This window comes from Pollachius pollachius (genome assembly GCF_949987615.1).
Source record: "Pollachius pollachius genome assembly, chromosome: 1".
In the NCBI taxonomy this organism is placed as follows: Eukaryota; Metazoa; Chordata; class Actinopteri; order Gadiformes; family Gadidae; genus Pollachius; species Pollachius pollachius.
The window spans coordinates 46,517,295-46,531,737 of record NC_136934.1 but is presented as its reverse complement, the minus strand read 5'-3'; the positions used below and the strand labels follow the sequence as shown (position 1 = coordinate 46,531,737).

Here is a 14,443-nt window from a genome sequence, read left to right as displayed (position 1 = left end):
TGTTCAAACCCCCATCCCTCCTAATGTATTTTATGTGATCCAGATTACAGATCGCCGCATGATGCCATCGTGGGTAGATATAGACAGCCGCAGAGAATCCTCCCAAACTAATTCATAACTGAGTACTAAGAGCGCCTGCAATGGTTTCGCCTGGGATTGGATATCTTGCCTTTGCCCAGCATCATAAGTTACAAATAATAACCATCTGGTTATTATTATTATTATACGCTATCCAAGAGCAACATTATATCCATATTTACAAACAGATGTGGAAAATAAAATTGCTGCACCCTGCAGCAGCTGTAGGCACGTCCAGGCCTACACAATGACAATAAAGGTTTGGAGTTTCCGATTAATTTGATTCTTCTCATGCTACAAACATGTTTTTGGTTAACAGTGCAATGAGTTAGGGAACTAAATGGGGTTGGGGGAAAACACAAACCAACCTCGTGCTGCTGTAGGCGATTAAAATCATGTGAATTTACATATTCAGCCAACTTGTGATACTGTCTTCAAAATATGATTTATTTATAGACACCAAGTACGCCTGATCAATGCCTTTAGGACTACATCTATTCAGTGATTGATTCTTGATCTTCTTACCAGAGTTTCCTAATCAGGGTCAGGGGTTTGGACATCAGTGTAGCTGCTGTAGGCGCGTAGACAGAGAGACGTCTAGAGATGCCATCGCCAGATAACCGACTCATTCCTTCAAGTTCACAGCGGTTGATATTTGAAGGGTCAATAACAAGCCTTGCGTTTGGGAGGTGGGTGGAAACACGTGTAAAATACAGACACGATTGCTGAATTAATTTCCATAATAAGAAGGTGGTTGAATATGTCAGTCTAAAAATGGCAAGCAGTTTAGAAGCAAAGGCTTCCTGAGAAGAACATAACACTGAAGAGATATAGTGTGAACCGGACTATCAAACATAAGACTAATTTGCCTGAATTAAAATGTTCCCCTCTTGGCATTGTCATTGGTGGCCGTCCTAACCAAGGATGGATACTACGACTGTGGTCACTTTGTTGGTCTTAGTTTCTCTAATAACTCCCATCAGATTTATGAAAACAGTGATTAGTTGCTTATAAATGATTATCATTGTACATGTTAAGAATGTGGTTGGTTGACTAAAGGGTAAAAACAGAAAGAACAAAGACAGGTGGATTATTTCAAATGTTTTATTTCATCTGGTTTTTATTTATCAAAACCGTTTAAAAAAGTGATTTTTCCTCTATCTTTCCATCTATAAAATTAGGTCTGTAGTTAGAGTGAAGGAAGCAGGCAAAGTTAAAATCCCCATAAAATTATGTCTGATACAGCGTACAAGGGTGTAATGGTACCGTTCATATTACTATACTTGTGGAGACCAGAGGGGGCTTTTGAGCCTTACAATGCCTATAAAAGTTTCCTACAACAGAGAATGCAGGAATGTCAGTCACATTTATGTGTGGTAAATGATAAAGCTTAATAGCATTCCAGTGTTACATGACTTCTAGGGGTGCAGTTATGTGTAACTGGACATCAACTCAAAGTGATACGAAAGAAAAAATAAAAATAAAATAAAGAACAGACTTGTTCTTACACAAAGCCGAGAACTCAAAAGTGTCTTTCCTTTAAAGGCACATTGATAATACCAACACTATCCTAAATGAGATAGAAATGATAGATAGGGTGGAGATAAAATTAAATTGGTATCCTTCTCATATTGCACCAGGATCACTTCTACAGAACAATTTGGTTTCACGTGACCATGATGTTTTCTGGAATTTCACACACATCCATACAAACTCGCAATACACTCTACATTTTCTTTCAATTAATAATTTCCTGTTCACTCACACAATATTTTTCGATTTCATAAATAACTCCCTAGAAATGATCAATTGGCACAAGTTAAGGGGTGGATGGTAGGTTATGGGGCCAGAAAAAAAAGTAAAAGACAAATTAGAAGAACTGTGGTGATGTTTGGCCACAAATTCATTGGATGCTTCCTACGAAAATATCAATTGGCAGTTCATTGAACAACAACCCCTTCAATAAAGAATAAAAGTTGGAAAGAAATAGAAGCACATTCCAGTTAAGTCAAAATAAAATACAAAAATAAACAACTTGATATGACATGTCTAGACCACAGGAGGAATAGACTTGAGCTACGTTGACTACACAAACAAACGAAAAATCCTTTACTCTGAGCTCAATCTTAGATTCTGCGTAAAATAAATTACCAGGCATACATTTATGATGCGATGCAGTCCATGGTGATATTCAGATGTTATCAAGCCATTTGACATTCTTTGTGTCATATTAACAGTACCGGACAATATTGTACCCAAATAATTTATTGAATTGAATTTGCAGGATATATTTGTTACTTTGGTGAAATTGTTTGAACCAAACTCTGAGAGCAACTGTTTAGAATGTTAATACATCAATAGTGAGTAAATTTACAAAACATTAAAATCAAATAAAATTGTAATTTGAAAGATAATTTACGATCAGACTAGGCCTTTTTGCATAATTAGGAAAACTTTTAGCATTGCATATTAACATTTCTGCTTGTTCAATCAGTCAGTTGAGAAGTCATCACCGCTTGACTAACATCCATAAAGCCGGTGTGAGTCTTGCCACTGTCTGAGAGTAGGAGAGTTTAGAAAACTGATTACTGGTTTGCTCCTCAACAACTCACATTCACTCAACAAGGCATTTTAAGCAATCCTCCGTTTATCTTCAGGTTAAAAACACATTCAAGTAACACTTCAGGCTGTTCATGAAGCCGTATAACATTAAACCTCAAACTGCCATTTCTTTAAAAAAATAATGAAGAACTAAAACGATGAAAGACATGATGCAGTTTGGTTAAATTATTAAACATGGGTCTGTGTGAGAAGTAGGGCAATAACTGGCATCGTTCACAGATTTTCCACCAAATTCATAGCATGTTTCTGTGGAACCCCTCAAACGTCTTGACATAATCAAGTACTTACTTTGAGCTCATCAAAGTGATGAATATGATTGCTGCTTATTATGTACTAATTTAGTGTTTGTGAGACAAGAGACAATTCTGTTGAGAATGAATGACATTTTGATTGGAAAGCGGAAAAGTTAGTGTTATTTTGAATGCCTATCTAGAGTTTGAACAATTTCCTCTTAGGGAAAGAAAAGTGGGCAAAAAACAACAATGGGGACAAAGCAAAAAACAAGAACAAAAAAAGCATCGAAAAGCAGCAAGATCAAGGTGCTCATTTACACAAGTCCACTATTTGGGACTCCCAAATCCCAATGAAATTCGATTTATATTGAGGCACTGTGAAAATTCTTTGTTAATCATGATTAATTTCTGTTGCTAAGGGGGTCAGGGAAGGGGTCTGTCCTTCACCCGCCATGCTGGATTGGGTTTGAGAGAGAGTGAGAAAGATCAAGAGAGAGAATGAATAACACCGGCCGTTCTTTCACCATATTAAAAAAATAACTACACTCTTTCAAAATAAGCCTATCCTCTTCGTTGTGGTCGTTACTATGAATGATATCCTGCCTCCAAAAGCATTTGCTTTGAGTCTGTGCATTTACTTAGCAGGTGTTGAGAGCTTGTTCTTGAAAATCCATAAAATCCATCCACGCAACCTTTTCTTGAAGACATTGTGACCTGGACTATCTGTAAAACGCCCAACTGCCCATCGTCTCGTAGTCTGTGACTCTCTCAACATGTGGGCCTGGAGTGGCGTGCAGGGTTAGCTCAGATGCTCCTTCTGGACAACATCTTGGTCTGAACAAGCATCATCCCTGACCTCAAAGTGTTCACAATGCCAACTTACGCCCCCGCAGGACACGACGACAGGAGAGAGAGCAGGCGGGTAGGATTAACCAGATGGGGGGCCTCGACAGATTCCATCCAACCGTCCTCCGCACTAATTTCATCCAAAACACTGGATCTCCAAGCGTTTACCCCCACGGCCCTACCCAGGGGTGGAGTGGGCTTGGGTGGGGTTATAGCCGCTCGATGTCCTTGTACTTCTTGCGCAGTATGGACACCTGGTCCTTGAAGAGGACTGGGTCCAGCCGCATCTGGGAGTGCACCAGGGGCATGCTGCCAAACCAGCTGGCAAACTTGTTCATACAGGTCTGACGCTGGGCGAAGTGGTCCGGGTCGGCCCAGCGAGAGGCCCGGGACGTCTGAGTTGGCGGGAGAGACAGAGAGAGAGAGAGAGAACAGAAAGAGGAACAGTGAGAGAATTGAAGAACGATAAAGGAAAAGGGAAGGGGAGGAAAAATGGAACGCAAAGAGGGGAAAAGGGGGAGAAAAAGGAACAGAGGAGATAAGGGAGACAGATGGGAGAGGAGAAGAGAAGGGAGTTGGCAAATGGAGGTGTGGAGGGGTGAACACAGGAGTCGGGAAGGAAATTGGTGTTGAAGTCAGAGAGAGAGATTGGATGGAGTGTGGGAGAGGGAAGTTGAAAGGACGTGTGATGAAGAATGGGACAAAGGAAATGAATAACGCATCGGTGGTTATTCTGACCTTTTAGAGTCCATTGTGATTATTCATGAGTTATTTATTAAGGCCCCAGCAGCAAGGAAGACATTTCCATTTTGTCTAACAAAACTGATGTTTTCTATACTCTTCTGCTACCAAATGCTTTGGCGGGTGCATAATTTGTCTGAAAGACGTCAGGGGAAGGCATCAGTAGTCATGCAGATACTCTCTACGAACACGGCTGAAGTCAGTAATTACTATAACGGTCTAGTCATTGAGCAGACGCTTTAATTAAAAGAGTGTAAAGGGAAGTCTGATAGGCTGTAGCAGGCCTTGGAGATCAAATTCAGTATTTTTCAACTGGGGAGTAACGTTTCATAAGATTTTTTTCTTTTATTGCGGCCTGCAACATCAACTCCGTTTCGCAGAAGTTGGACCAAAGTCGAATTGGTTGAGGATTATCGCTATCTATTGCACCGACTCAGAACAATTACGTCAATTACCGTTTCTGCTGAAACAATTGATGTTGTAGGCCGCAAATGTGGTTGTTGCAGCAGAACGTGACGGTTTCCCGCCAAGGGTGTTAGCGCTCCTGCCTCACCTGTCCCATCATGGTCTCCTTGTACTGTTTCTTCTGGGTGACCTTGATGGGAGGCAGCTTGGTGACGGCCGACACCAGGAAGTTCATCAGGATGTCCTCACAGTTGGACATCTGATCCACCATGCTCTTGAGGCTGTCGGGAAGGTACGTCGTGTACAAGTAGTGGTAGTATCTGGAGCGCCGTGTCGGGGATAGGGGGAGAGAGAGCAGAATGTCAAGAGTGTGTTTAGAGATCCACTGTACAAAACGTGGCAACAAGTGCAGAAGACACTTGTTGTCTGGAGGAATACAATTGGGCAGAATCAAATGGGATGGAAAAGAATAATTAAGAAAAGTAGGAAGATTGTGCCAAAGAAATGAATACATTAAAACCAAAGCAAAACACCCCTGGGCAGAAAGGCAGCACATTTCACAATAAAAACTAATTGCTTGGCTTGTGTGCAAGGATTGGGGGGGGTACCTGTGGTAAATGGCGGCCCCAGTGAGCACCATGGAGTAGTCGTTGGTCCACTTTGAGGTGTAGCCCCAGCGCTCCTTGTTGCCGTCCCAGAAGTGGCTGCGGGCCGGGTAGCCCACGAGTCGGTCGGGAAAGCTTTGCCACACGGTGAACGCAAAGTCCACCTGGACAGACCGAAAGGACCGGCACATTGAGGATATAATGTTGAGGCAATAATCTGATTCTGAGGGAATAGCGGTTAGAAAGGAATCACCTTGGCAAACGGCAAAGAGTGTAACTAAAAAAAGAAAAGCTGGTAATGACGTCAGACCCAGGGAACCGAGCAGAAAACTTTTAAAGAAAAACTTTTAGGATAATTGAGATGAATTGGGGTTCGGGTGGGGAGCTGTGGAGGGTGGAAGGGAGCACCAGCATTTTCCTCCAATCCAATATAATATGTGACTATGAATAAATACCCTCCCTTGAGTGCCATTTATCAAAGGCGTACCCCGTGATTTACAATGGGGATCTGGAGGCAGTGGGGGGGTATGTGGTGACGAGTCGTCTCAACTAGCCTCACCTCCGTGGTGGAGAGCACCGTGTCTTCGTCCAAACTGAGGACTGCGTCGGTGGGTATGGTGTCATAGGGAAGGAACCTGCTGCTCATCACCTGTAACGTCCAGACCGTGCACAGACACAAGGGCTCAACACGCCATACATCGGAATATCATCACCCCCCCCCCCCCCCCCCATGAGGAACAAAACCCTGGCCTTGTGGGCCACTGGCACAGGGCAACACTTGAGAGAAGCGACATGGTATCTATATTGTTATTCTTTCACCTTATTTTCCCCCTCTATCACGAGGAGAGGGACAGCAGTGGTAGGCCAGCAGTGCTTTGCAGGAAGCGGCTTGTCACAGTTCCACAGAACTATCACCTGCGGAACAGAGCGTGTATGACTAAGAAACCCTACGAAGGTGAAACACATTTCATTCAAGTAAAAAGTAAAATAGAAAAGGAGATATATTAGGCTTGATGTCCTCCCTCCATATACCCCTGATACCCCTGATATTTCCCCTGATAAGAAGCCAAACTTTTGACTGGTTAAATGGTTCCAAGTATAGCGCACGTTGCCGAGAGTTGGAAGATCTAAAATCGATGATAAAACGATCCAACTCTTCCTCTCCTGTGAAGGGGATGCAAACAGCATGCTCCTGTGACAGCAGCAGGTCTATTTTCAAACCTGACTCACAATCCAGAGATAAACGACAGCTACACGCAGCGGAGACAGCAATAGGCTGTGCGGTGGGGTGGGTGTGTAACTGTGAGTGTGGATGTGTGTGTGTGCGCGTATGTGTATGTGTGTCTGACTGCGACAATGTATCATGAAAGTCCTGAATCGAGGAGATCTCAATTTAGATTCCTCGTGCAGTTTCCCAAAACTTCTCAAACAGCAGTGTGCGAAAGTATCTTGGCACAAAAAGAAACTCGACAACAGAGAGATCACAGTCAGAAAATAAGCCTTCAACCACCACATATCACTTCCCCTTGGATATTAAAAAAGACACACACACCCTCCTTCTACCGGAGTGCTATGGGATTACCTGTGCACAGTACTGGGATTTGGCGACCGCCACAAGGAGCTTGATGATTGGTTGGGACTGGGAGATGAGTGGCGTCACGGCATGGATAATGGCTGTGAACTTGGGGTATGGTTTGATACCTACAAACACACACAGGAAAGAATTGCCTCGTTACAAAACATTTATAGTAATGAGGATTGAATCCATTTCACTTTGATGATTGCTTCTTTTAATAAATTATTTAAGGGAAAAAGTAATAGGCAAATAACCAATTTTTCAGCAACCCAGCAACAAGACAAAAAAGATAGGACTGTTTTCATCCCATGTTTGTGAGGTTACATCACAGCAGTTTTACCTACAAACGTCGATTATCTTTTTGTAAGAGCCTGTGATGAACACACAAGGCGTTGCAGCTTATTTGGTTATTCAGTTAAAGCCATTAAGCGATGCGGAGGATCGGTTCAAACACATCATACCTTAGCCCGAGCAACCTGTCTGGTTGTTGACACAAGCGGCTTGCTTGCATCGAGTACATCTGTTGGCGTATTAATGAGGCTACAACAGTGTTTGTCAACAGCCCCGATGTCAACAACATGCAAGGTGTCCCAATTAACCCGAGCGCACTAATTTGTACAAAAACACGCTCCGAGTTTCTGTGCAGCTCTCTGAGACAAGATATTCCTGCTTATTGAATACTTTATGCAAATGTTACAAGACACACACACTTAAATTATCTCCTTCACAAGGCAGCGCCAGGGAATTTGCTGCCGTCACACTGGTTTCACAAAAAGATTGGAATACATACCCCTTCTAATCATGTTTAGCTGTGTGTCTGGGTGTGTGTGTGTCTGTCTGTGTGTGTGTTTACGTGTTTGTGTGTGTCTGTAGTGCACTGACCGAGCTCGGCGTAGTAGAAAGGGAAGTCCCCCAGGTAGGTGGAGTACTGAGGCAGGGCAAAGAGGCCCCCAGGAAGGCTGTTCCACATGAGGTTACTCCTGGAGCTCTGCCGCATTACCCGGTCCTGGATGATCTGGGAGAAGGGCAGGAGGAGGAGAGATGCATTCAGGCGCTTCTCAGAGGACCTCAGAGTCATGCGAATAACAGAACAACGTTTGGTATGGCTCGGTTGGTCCCAATACCTCCGATTCCAATGTTGAAGGACAACATAACAACAGTCTCTCCTGTCTGCACTAAATCAACCGGCCATATGATTTAGTCCAAATCCTTTCTGCCAAAGGGATTTTTCATTAACCCACCTGTCACAATTGGAAACAATACAACAAACTTTTTTGTGTTCTGTAAATCAGTCCCTTGATTGGAATTTGTGGCAGGCGCAAGCACGCTAAATACACTTCAGCGGCAGAATCTCCATTTGGATGCATCGTATCGGTAATGGTCGTTGCAGTGAAGCGAGGACAGACGATTATGGTGGTTGGATCTGCGTTGGTCTTTAACTTTTGCATATAGAGGCGTTGGGAATGCAGCGCAAGCGGTGAGCATGCCGTTGCACCTTTGGCTAAAGCTTCATTGTTAAGAAGCCACGGAGAGAAAACGAACACCCAGAACACCCCCGATGGTACGTACAGTGCCTCCAGCATTCTCTTGCTGCAGTTTAACGCGGATGTACAGATTAAGGGAACACAGCGTTTCTGCTGACCGAGGCAATGGGACAGGACCCACGGCTTCTTCACATGTGCTCCTGGACGGCAACGGAAGCAACTGAAGAAGGTAAAGACCCCATTGGCCGATGATACAGCGGACAACTACTTTGTGAGGACAAAGAATTGATTTGAAGGTTTCCCTTTGGGATGTCGACAATGACAAACGAGTCCATTTGTGCCTGTTCTCAGCCTCCAAATGCACAGCACCAATTGAAAAGCTAAAAATATAAATGTGCATAAGGGAGTTTGTATGCACCAGTAGATCTGGCACCGAATCAAAGCGACAAAATGCATGTCTGATGTATGGCAAATTTTTGTTCCAATCATTGCCGCACAAATACAATAAAAACGTTGTTTCCTGCTACTGCAAAAGACCCCTGTCAGGCCTATTTCAACGTCATCCAGGTCAAGAAGTATATAAAACTAAAATAACACACACACCCTATTGCACTAACCCCTCCCTCAAAAGTAGTTTATCCGTGCACTTTTCTCAGACCAGAGGCACACTGGCCGTATTCAGGTAACGACACCACGGTAACGAGCTCTGACACTATGCACCATTCATTAATCGTCAAGGAACCTGTATCGCCATGTTTGTCGGCTGTATTTATGTACAATGTAGTGTAAGAACAACAAAAACATGGTACAAAATTGCAGCCCATACAAACTGGGACTAAAAATAAAGCACAAAAACGATCCCTTCAAAACAGAAAGATTGTGCCTCAACAAAATGACCAACACACATTTCTGCATTAGTGTAACGGACAATGAAAGCCTTGATGAGGCATATGTTGAAATGAATCCTGATAAGATTGAAGGTTTACGACCGCCACAGCCAATGGCCCGCTGTGCTAGCCAATAGCCCACTGTGCTAGCCACTAGCCCACTGTGCTAGCCAATGGCCCGCTGTGCTAGCCACTAGCCCACTGTGCTAGCCACTAGCCCGCAGAGTCCCAGACCTGCTCAACAATCAATAGCATACATAGAGGGAGGGGAACACTGTATATTACACTTCTATTCCTCTGGACGTCCTAAAAGGAAATCTCAAATATATGGAGCATGCTCACGGGGGCCAACTAGTTATGAGGAGGGGATAAGCTTCCATTGTAATGCAAGCCCTGAGCACTGATTCCAGGGATAATGAGGGGACGTAATCCGATCCGCGCGAGCCTTGAGGTGTTGCTTTACTTGAAGACTGAAAAATTGCACACACACAGAGAGAGAGAGAGAGAGAGAGAGAGAGAGAGAGAGAGAGAGAGAGAGAGAGAGAGAGAGAGAGAGAGAGAGAGAGAGAGAGAGAGAGAGAGAGAGAGAGAGAGAGAGAGAGAGAGAGAGAGAGAGAGAGAGAGAGAGAGAGAGAGAGAGAGAGAGAGAGATCCCTGCTAAATGGGGCAGCCATCGCTACTCTGGCTGCATTCTCTCTGCCTCTTTAACTCTCTCTCCCTCTCCTATCTCATCGTACAAGGTCACAAATACTGATAGAGTAAACAGATCGAAGAGCAGCTCCTCGGGTATAACGTTCCCACCCCCTCCCCTTGTCCCCTTATGCTCATACAGCCTCTATGGCATCCTGCTGCCCTGACTTCTCTTCAGAGAGAATAGGCTTCGGAAAGCTCTCCAGGAATAGCGAACTCTGAGTAAACCTCTGCTCGCCCGTATTAAATGTGTGAAGAAAGAAAGGTATGAAAAACCAGGGTGTGAATTCGGTTGCGGCTGTTAATTATGATACTCTGCCATCACTGCGAATCCAGTACCAATCCACCTTTGGTGACTCTGTTGTGCGCAAGCGTAACTTAATTGACGTTCAAACATCGCCACGCGGATGTATACATGCAGTCACCAGTAAAGTGCTGCTTTCTGTTTCGTGATATCAACACACTTAAAAAAGAACTGTTCACCAGGCAGTGGACCAGCCCAAAGTAAAGCGCGCCCCCTAAAAATGAAGTCATCCCATTCTCCGATGCAACATTTAACATTTTATGAACCTATATAAAGTGGAAATCCACCGTCAGAAACGTCAACCATTCCCATCTTCCAAACCCAGTCGCCCCCCTGCCCTCCCCTTCCTGTGGAACTCTATCCCAGAGCGCAAATCACTGCGTTGAACACACAGGAAAAATAGAGTTTGACAGAAACAAACCGCCGGCGGGATTGATAGCCTAACCACAGTCGGAGAAAGAAGAATACAAATATGACAGGCTGGAAGCTATTACAGTAGAGTACACCACTTAACACCCTCCTTCTCAGCTTTCACCCGGCGCGGTGGTGGCCTCTTGGCGGTTAGAGGAACAGCGCCACGTACACAAGCCGCCCTTGTAACGCACACTCATTGACAAGCAGCGGGATAATGGTGAGCCAAGACACATAAAGGGGCTTTGGTATTAAAGCCAGGGTGGATTCTATACGTGTGCGCATATCATACCGACCTCACCGTCGCTTCATGCATCCGAGTTCTTTGTATGAGGGTGGTGCGTGCGTGTGTGCGTGCTTACTTGCGCGTGTGCGCGCCTGCACGTGTGTGTGTGTGTATTTGTCTGCGCATGCGTGTGTGTCTGCACACGGTGTGTGTGTTTGTGTGTCTGCACACGGTGTGTGCGCTTCTGTGTGTGTGTCTGCACGAGTGTGTGCGTTTGTGTCTGCACGCGTGTGTGTGTGTGTCTGCGTGGGCGTGAGCATGCGTGCACCTGTCTCTGTGTGTGTTTGTGCGTGTGTGCGCGCATACCTCCAGCGTGGTGAGCACTATCCTCTCCACAGAGCTGAAGTACGCCTCCCAGAGGAGCTGTGTCTGCTGCCTGAGCGAGAGGATCTTATCCTGGTGGATGGAGCGAACTGTGGACGGGATCTGGGGGGGGGGGGGGGGGGGGGGGGGAGATCATCGGTTAGTAGGAACCAGGAGGAAAAGAAGGGAGAAAAACACATTGGGAAGAGCACGCAATGAGACATGACCCATGGCAGAGTCTGCCTGGACCCTTTCCAACATTCCAGCAGGGCCGCTCTCGACGTGGAGTGTGTTCAGACCTGGTGCGCTCACGCACTCGCCATAGGATGCGCTTACGTTGAAGGCTTTCTCCGATGTGTCATGTTAAACGTGGCAGACAAACGTGGGTGGGAACAGAGAGCAGTGTGTATTTAGTCCTTCAGGATTAACATGTGATATTGAGAATACTTAAGGAGGTCAGACTTGGGAGTTATGAGTTTTCTTGAGTATGAAAAAAAGGTTTATGAATGTAGTCGCCTAATGGTTATTTGTCTGTATATGTCATGTGTGGTTTTCCGATTGTGCTGCTTTCACGTGTCTCTTGTCTAAACCATCGAGAGATATATCTAACTATCTAGCCATCTATAAATATGTAAGTGAGATTAACATGCTGGGAAGCTGATACAATTCACTTTTGCAAAAATAAAAAAACAACGTCTATAATATTAAATACAATTTCATATAATAACGACATCATTACAGTAATACAGGCAGCGGGGCGTCTTCCTCTGTGTACCTGCAGCAGCAGCCTCTCGTCTCCGATCACGGCCGCCGTGTTCCAGTCGATGATCTCTGAGAAGGGCAGCTCCCAGCCGTTGCTCAGCATCACAGGGACGCACGCCGCCTGCACGGGGAGAGAGAGCACGCACACACACACACACACACACACACACACACACACATTAGCCGGGAGCCGCGTTGAGCACGAAAGCGTCGCCCTGCTTCACGTTTTCTGGTGGAGCACATAGGAGATGTAGAATGAACAACTTTGAGTGCATTGCGGTGTTGAAACAATCACAAGTGGAGTGTGGATACAGTACATGATTAGTCATTTAACGGGCCGGTGTTTCCTTTGGCCCACTTCCAAGAGAACTCCCCTGAAGCTTCGATGACCGAACCAATCAACCTCCAAATGTTGTCTTTTTAATTGTCCTTGTCTACACACACTCATCTACACATTATTTAATTTATTGCCTCACAAACGAATGTACTTTTTGGAGTGCATAGGTCTATTTGGAGTGCAGCAGCCCTCATTGATCAGAGTGGGAGCGTTTCTTTACGGCTCGACGCAAATCCGCCGACACGTGCGTGCGCGCCCGGCCTAGCAGCGGGGGTTATTAAGCAATAAAGTGCGGAATCATCAATAACATCCCATAATGTGCCGTTCCAGGACACCTGCAGCCGGTGATACGACCACGGAGGCGTGCCGCTGTTTGATGAGGACGCCATCTGTTCCCATTGTAAACACCATCTCTTGCATTTTATTGTGAAGGAGTGACCGTCACACTTCCTGGAGGTGGTTTTTCTGTCTCTTCCCTCCCCCACCCCCAACTCTCTCCTCTCTCCCTCTCTCTCCCTCCCTCTCTCCCTCTCTGTTGCCCTCAATAATGCAGTAAATACAAGCAGCATTGCCGGAAGGTATGAAAGGCCGTTTCCCATCGGAGGACCACAACAACAGGTTCAGATCTTTTAATGCGTTTCCATCCACTGCCACAGCTGCCTCCAAAGCACCATGTTGGTTGATCAGCCGCGACAATGACTCTGCCCGGTCAACAAGGATTCATAAAAGTCTGAGAACCAGCCAGGCGAAATGAGTTTGGGAACTCATTAGGCCATAGTGAACCGAACCAGCGCGTGATCCCGCCTCCAGCGAAAACACATCAGGTGTTTGGGCGCGGTTGTGCGTGTGTGCGTGTGCACGAGCGTGTGTAACAATGTGGTGGCTGTATGCATGCAAGTATTCAGTTCCCGTGTCGCAGTTTCCCCCCATTCAGCAAGTCCACTGTAATCTGTTAAGCCGGGTACCATTAACTGATTGGCCTGGGCCCGCCCACCAAAACAGTCCCCATGGTGGTTCTGTCATGGTCTAATCCACTCCGTATCGCTAGCTCAGGCACATTCTGCTCATAGCCTGATCCCTCCTTCCGTGGACGCCGGCTCCCAGACAGCAATCATTTCTATACCCGGCCCATGTTTTCAAACACACACAAAGGAGATGAGACATGAAATGGTCTTATTGTTGAGCAGGAGACTGTGAATGTTGGGGTACCAGCCGGTATGTAGTCTCCAGTAGTCAGGCCGATGGCAGACGAGCTTAAATCAGGATGAACGAGGCCTCATTTTATGCTTCAAATTGATGAAGCATCTTCATGCGTCTGGAACAACTTGACCAGCAGAAACCAGCAAACGTACTGCTGACTGTTCAACTTGGATCCAGAAGAAGACCGATAAACTAAAATAACGACATCGACTTCCCACTTTCGCTCACCCTCTCTGCCCAACGGCGAAAGCAAACTCGTCCAGCACTGGTAAACTCAACTTTCCCAGTTTTTCCCTTTCCTGGATCAGAGTTTAGCTGACGCACTTTGCTGCAGTTAGGTTGAGTCACGCGGTCTGGATTAATGCAGTGCAGCACACAAATTGCAACACAACACAATAACCAAATTTGGCACGAATGCAAAAACCTAATAAGCTCCATGCCTTATCACACTGATCCACGCGGCGCCTCAACGCTACTGCGACCTTATCCGATCACCCAGCCAGAGATTCCGATCGTTTTTATGTAGCGTTCGGGAAAAACAAATTGCATCCGTTACTCAGTAGGTGTAATTCCGGGTTTTATAGGCCTGTTAATGGCCAACAGTAATGGAATGGAAATTACACCAATATGGGCTCCAGATATTGGCTTGATAAAGGGTACTTAATACGTTAAC

General features: G+C 45.4%; 1 protein-coding gene across 1 annotated transcript in view; it reads right to left on the bottom strand.

Moving 5' to 3' along the window:
- Nucleotides 1-1,238: 1,238 nt before the first annotated feature.
- The window catches only part of LOC307080749 (exostosin-1b-like), a 49,912-nt gene continuing 36,707 nt past the window's right edge, over nt 1,239-14,443 (bottom strand). The window contains exons 4-12 of the mRNA XM_079743614.1: nt 12,247-12,354; nt 11,475-11,594; nt 7,989-8,121; nt 7,113-7,231; nt 6,350-6,445; nt 6,090-6,179; nt 5,534-5,694; nt 5,074-5,245; nt 1,239-4,174 (exon numbers count right to left, since the gene is read on the bottom strand). Coding sequence (XP_079599740.1) covers nt 3,989-4,174; nt 5,074-5,245; nt 5,534-5,694; nt 6,090-6,179; nt 6,350-6,445; nt 7,113-7,231; nt 7,989-8,121; nt 11,475-11,594; nt 12,247-12,354 — 1,185 coding nt within the window. The 3' untranslated portion in view covers nt 1,239-3,988. The remainder of the gene's footprint in view (nt 4,175-5,073; nt 5,246-5,533; nt 5,695-6,089; nt 6,180-6,349; nt 6,446-7,112; nt 7,232-7,988; nt 8,122-11,474; nt 11,595-12,246; nt 12,355-14,443) is intronic.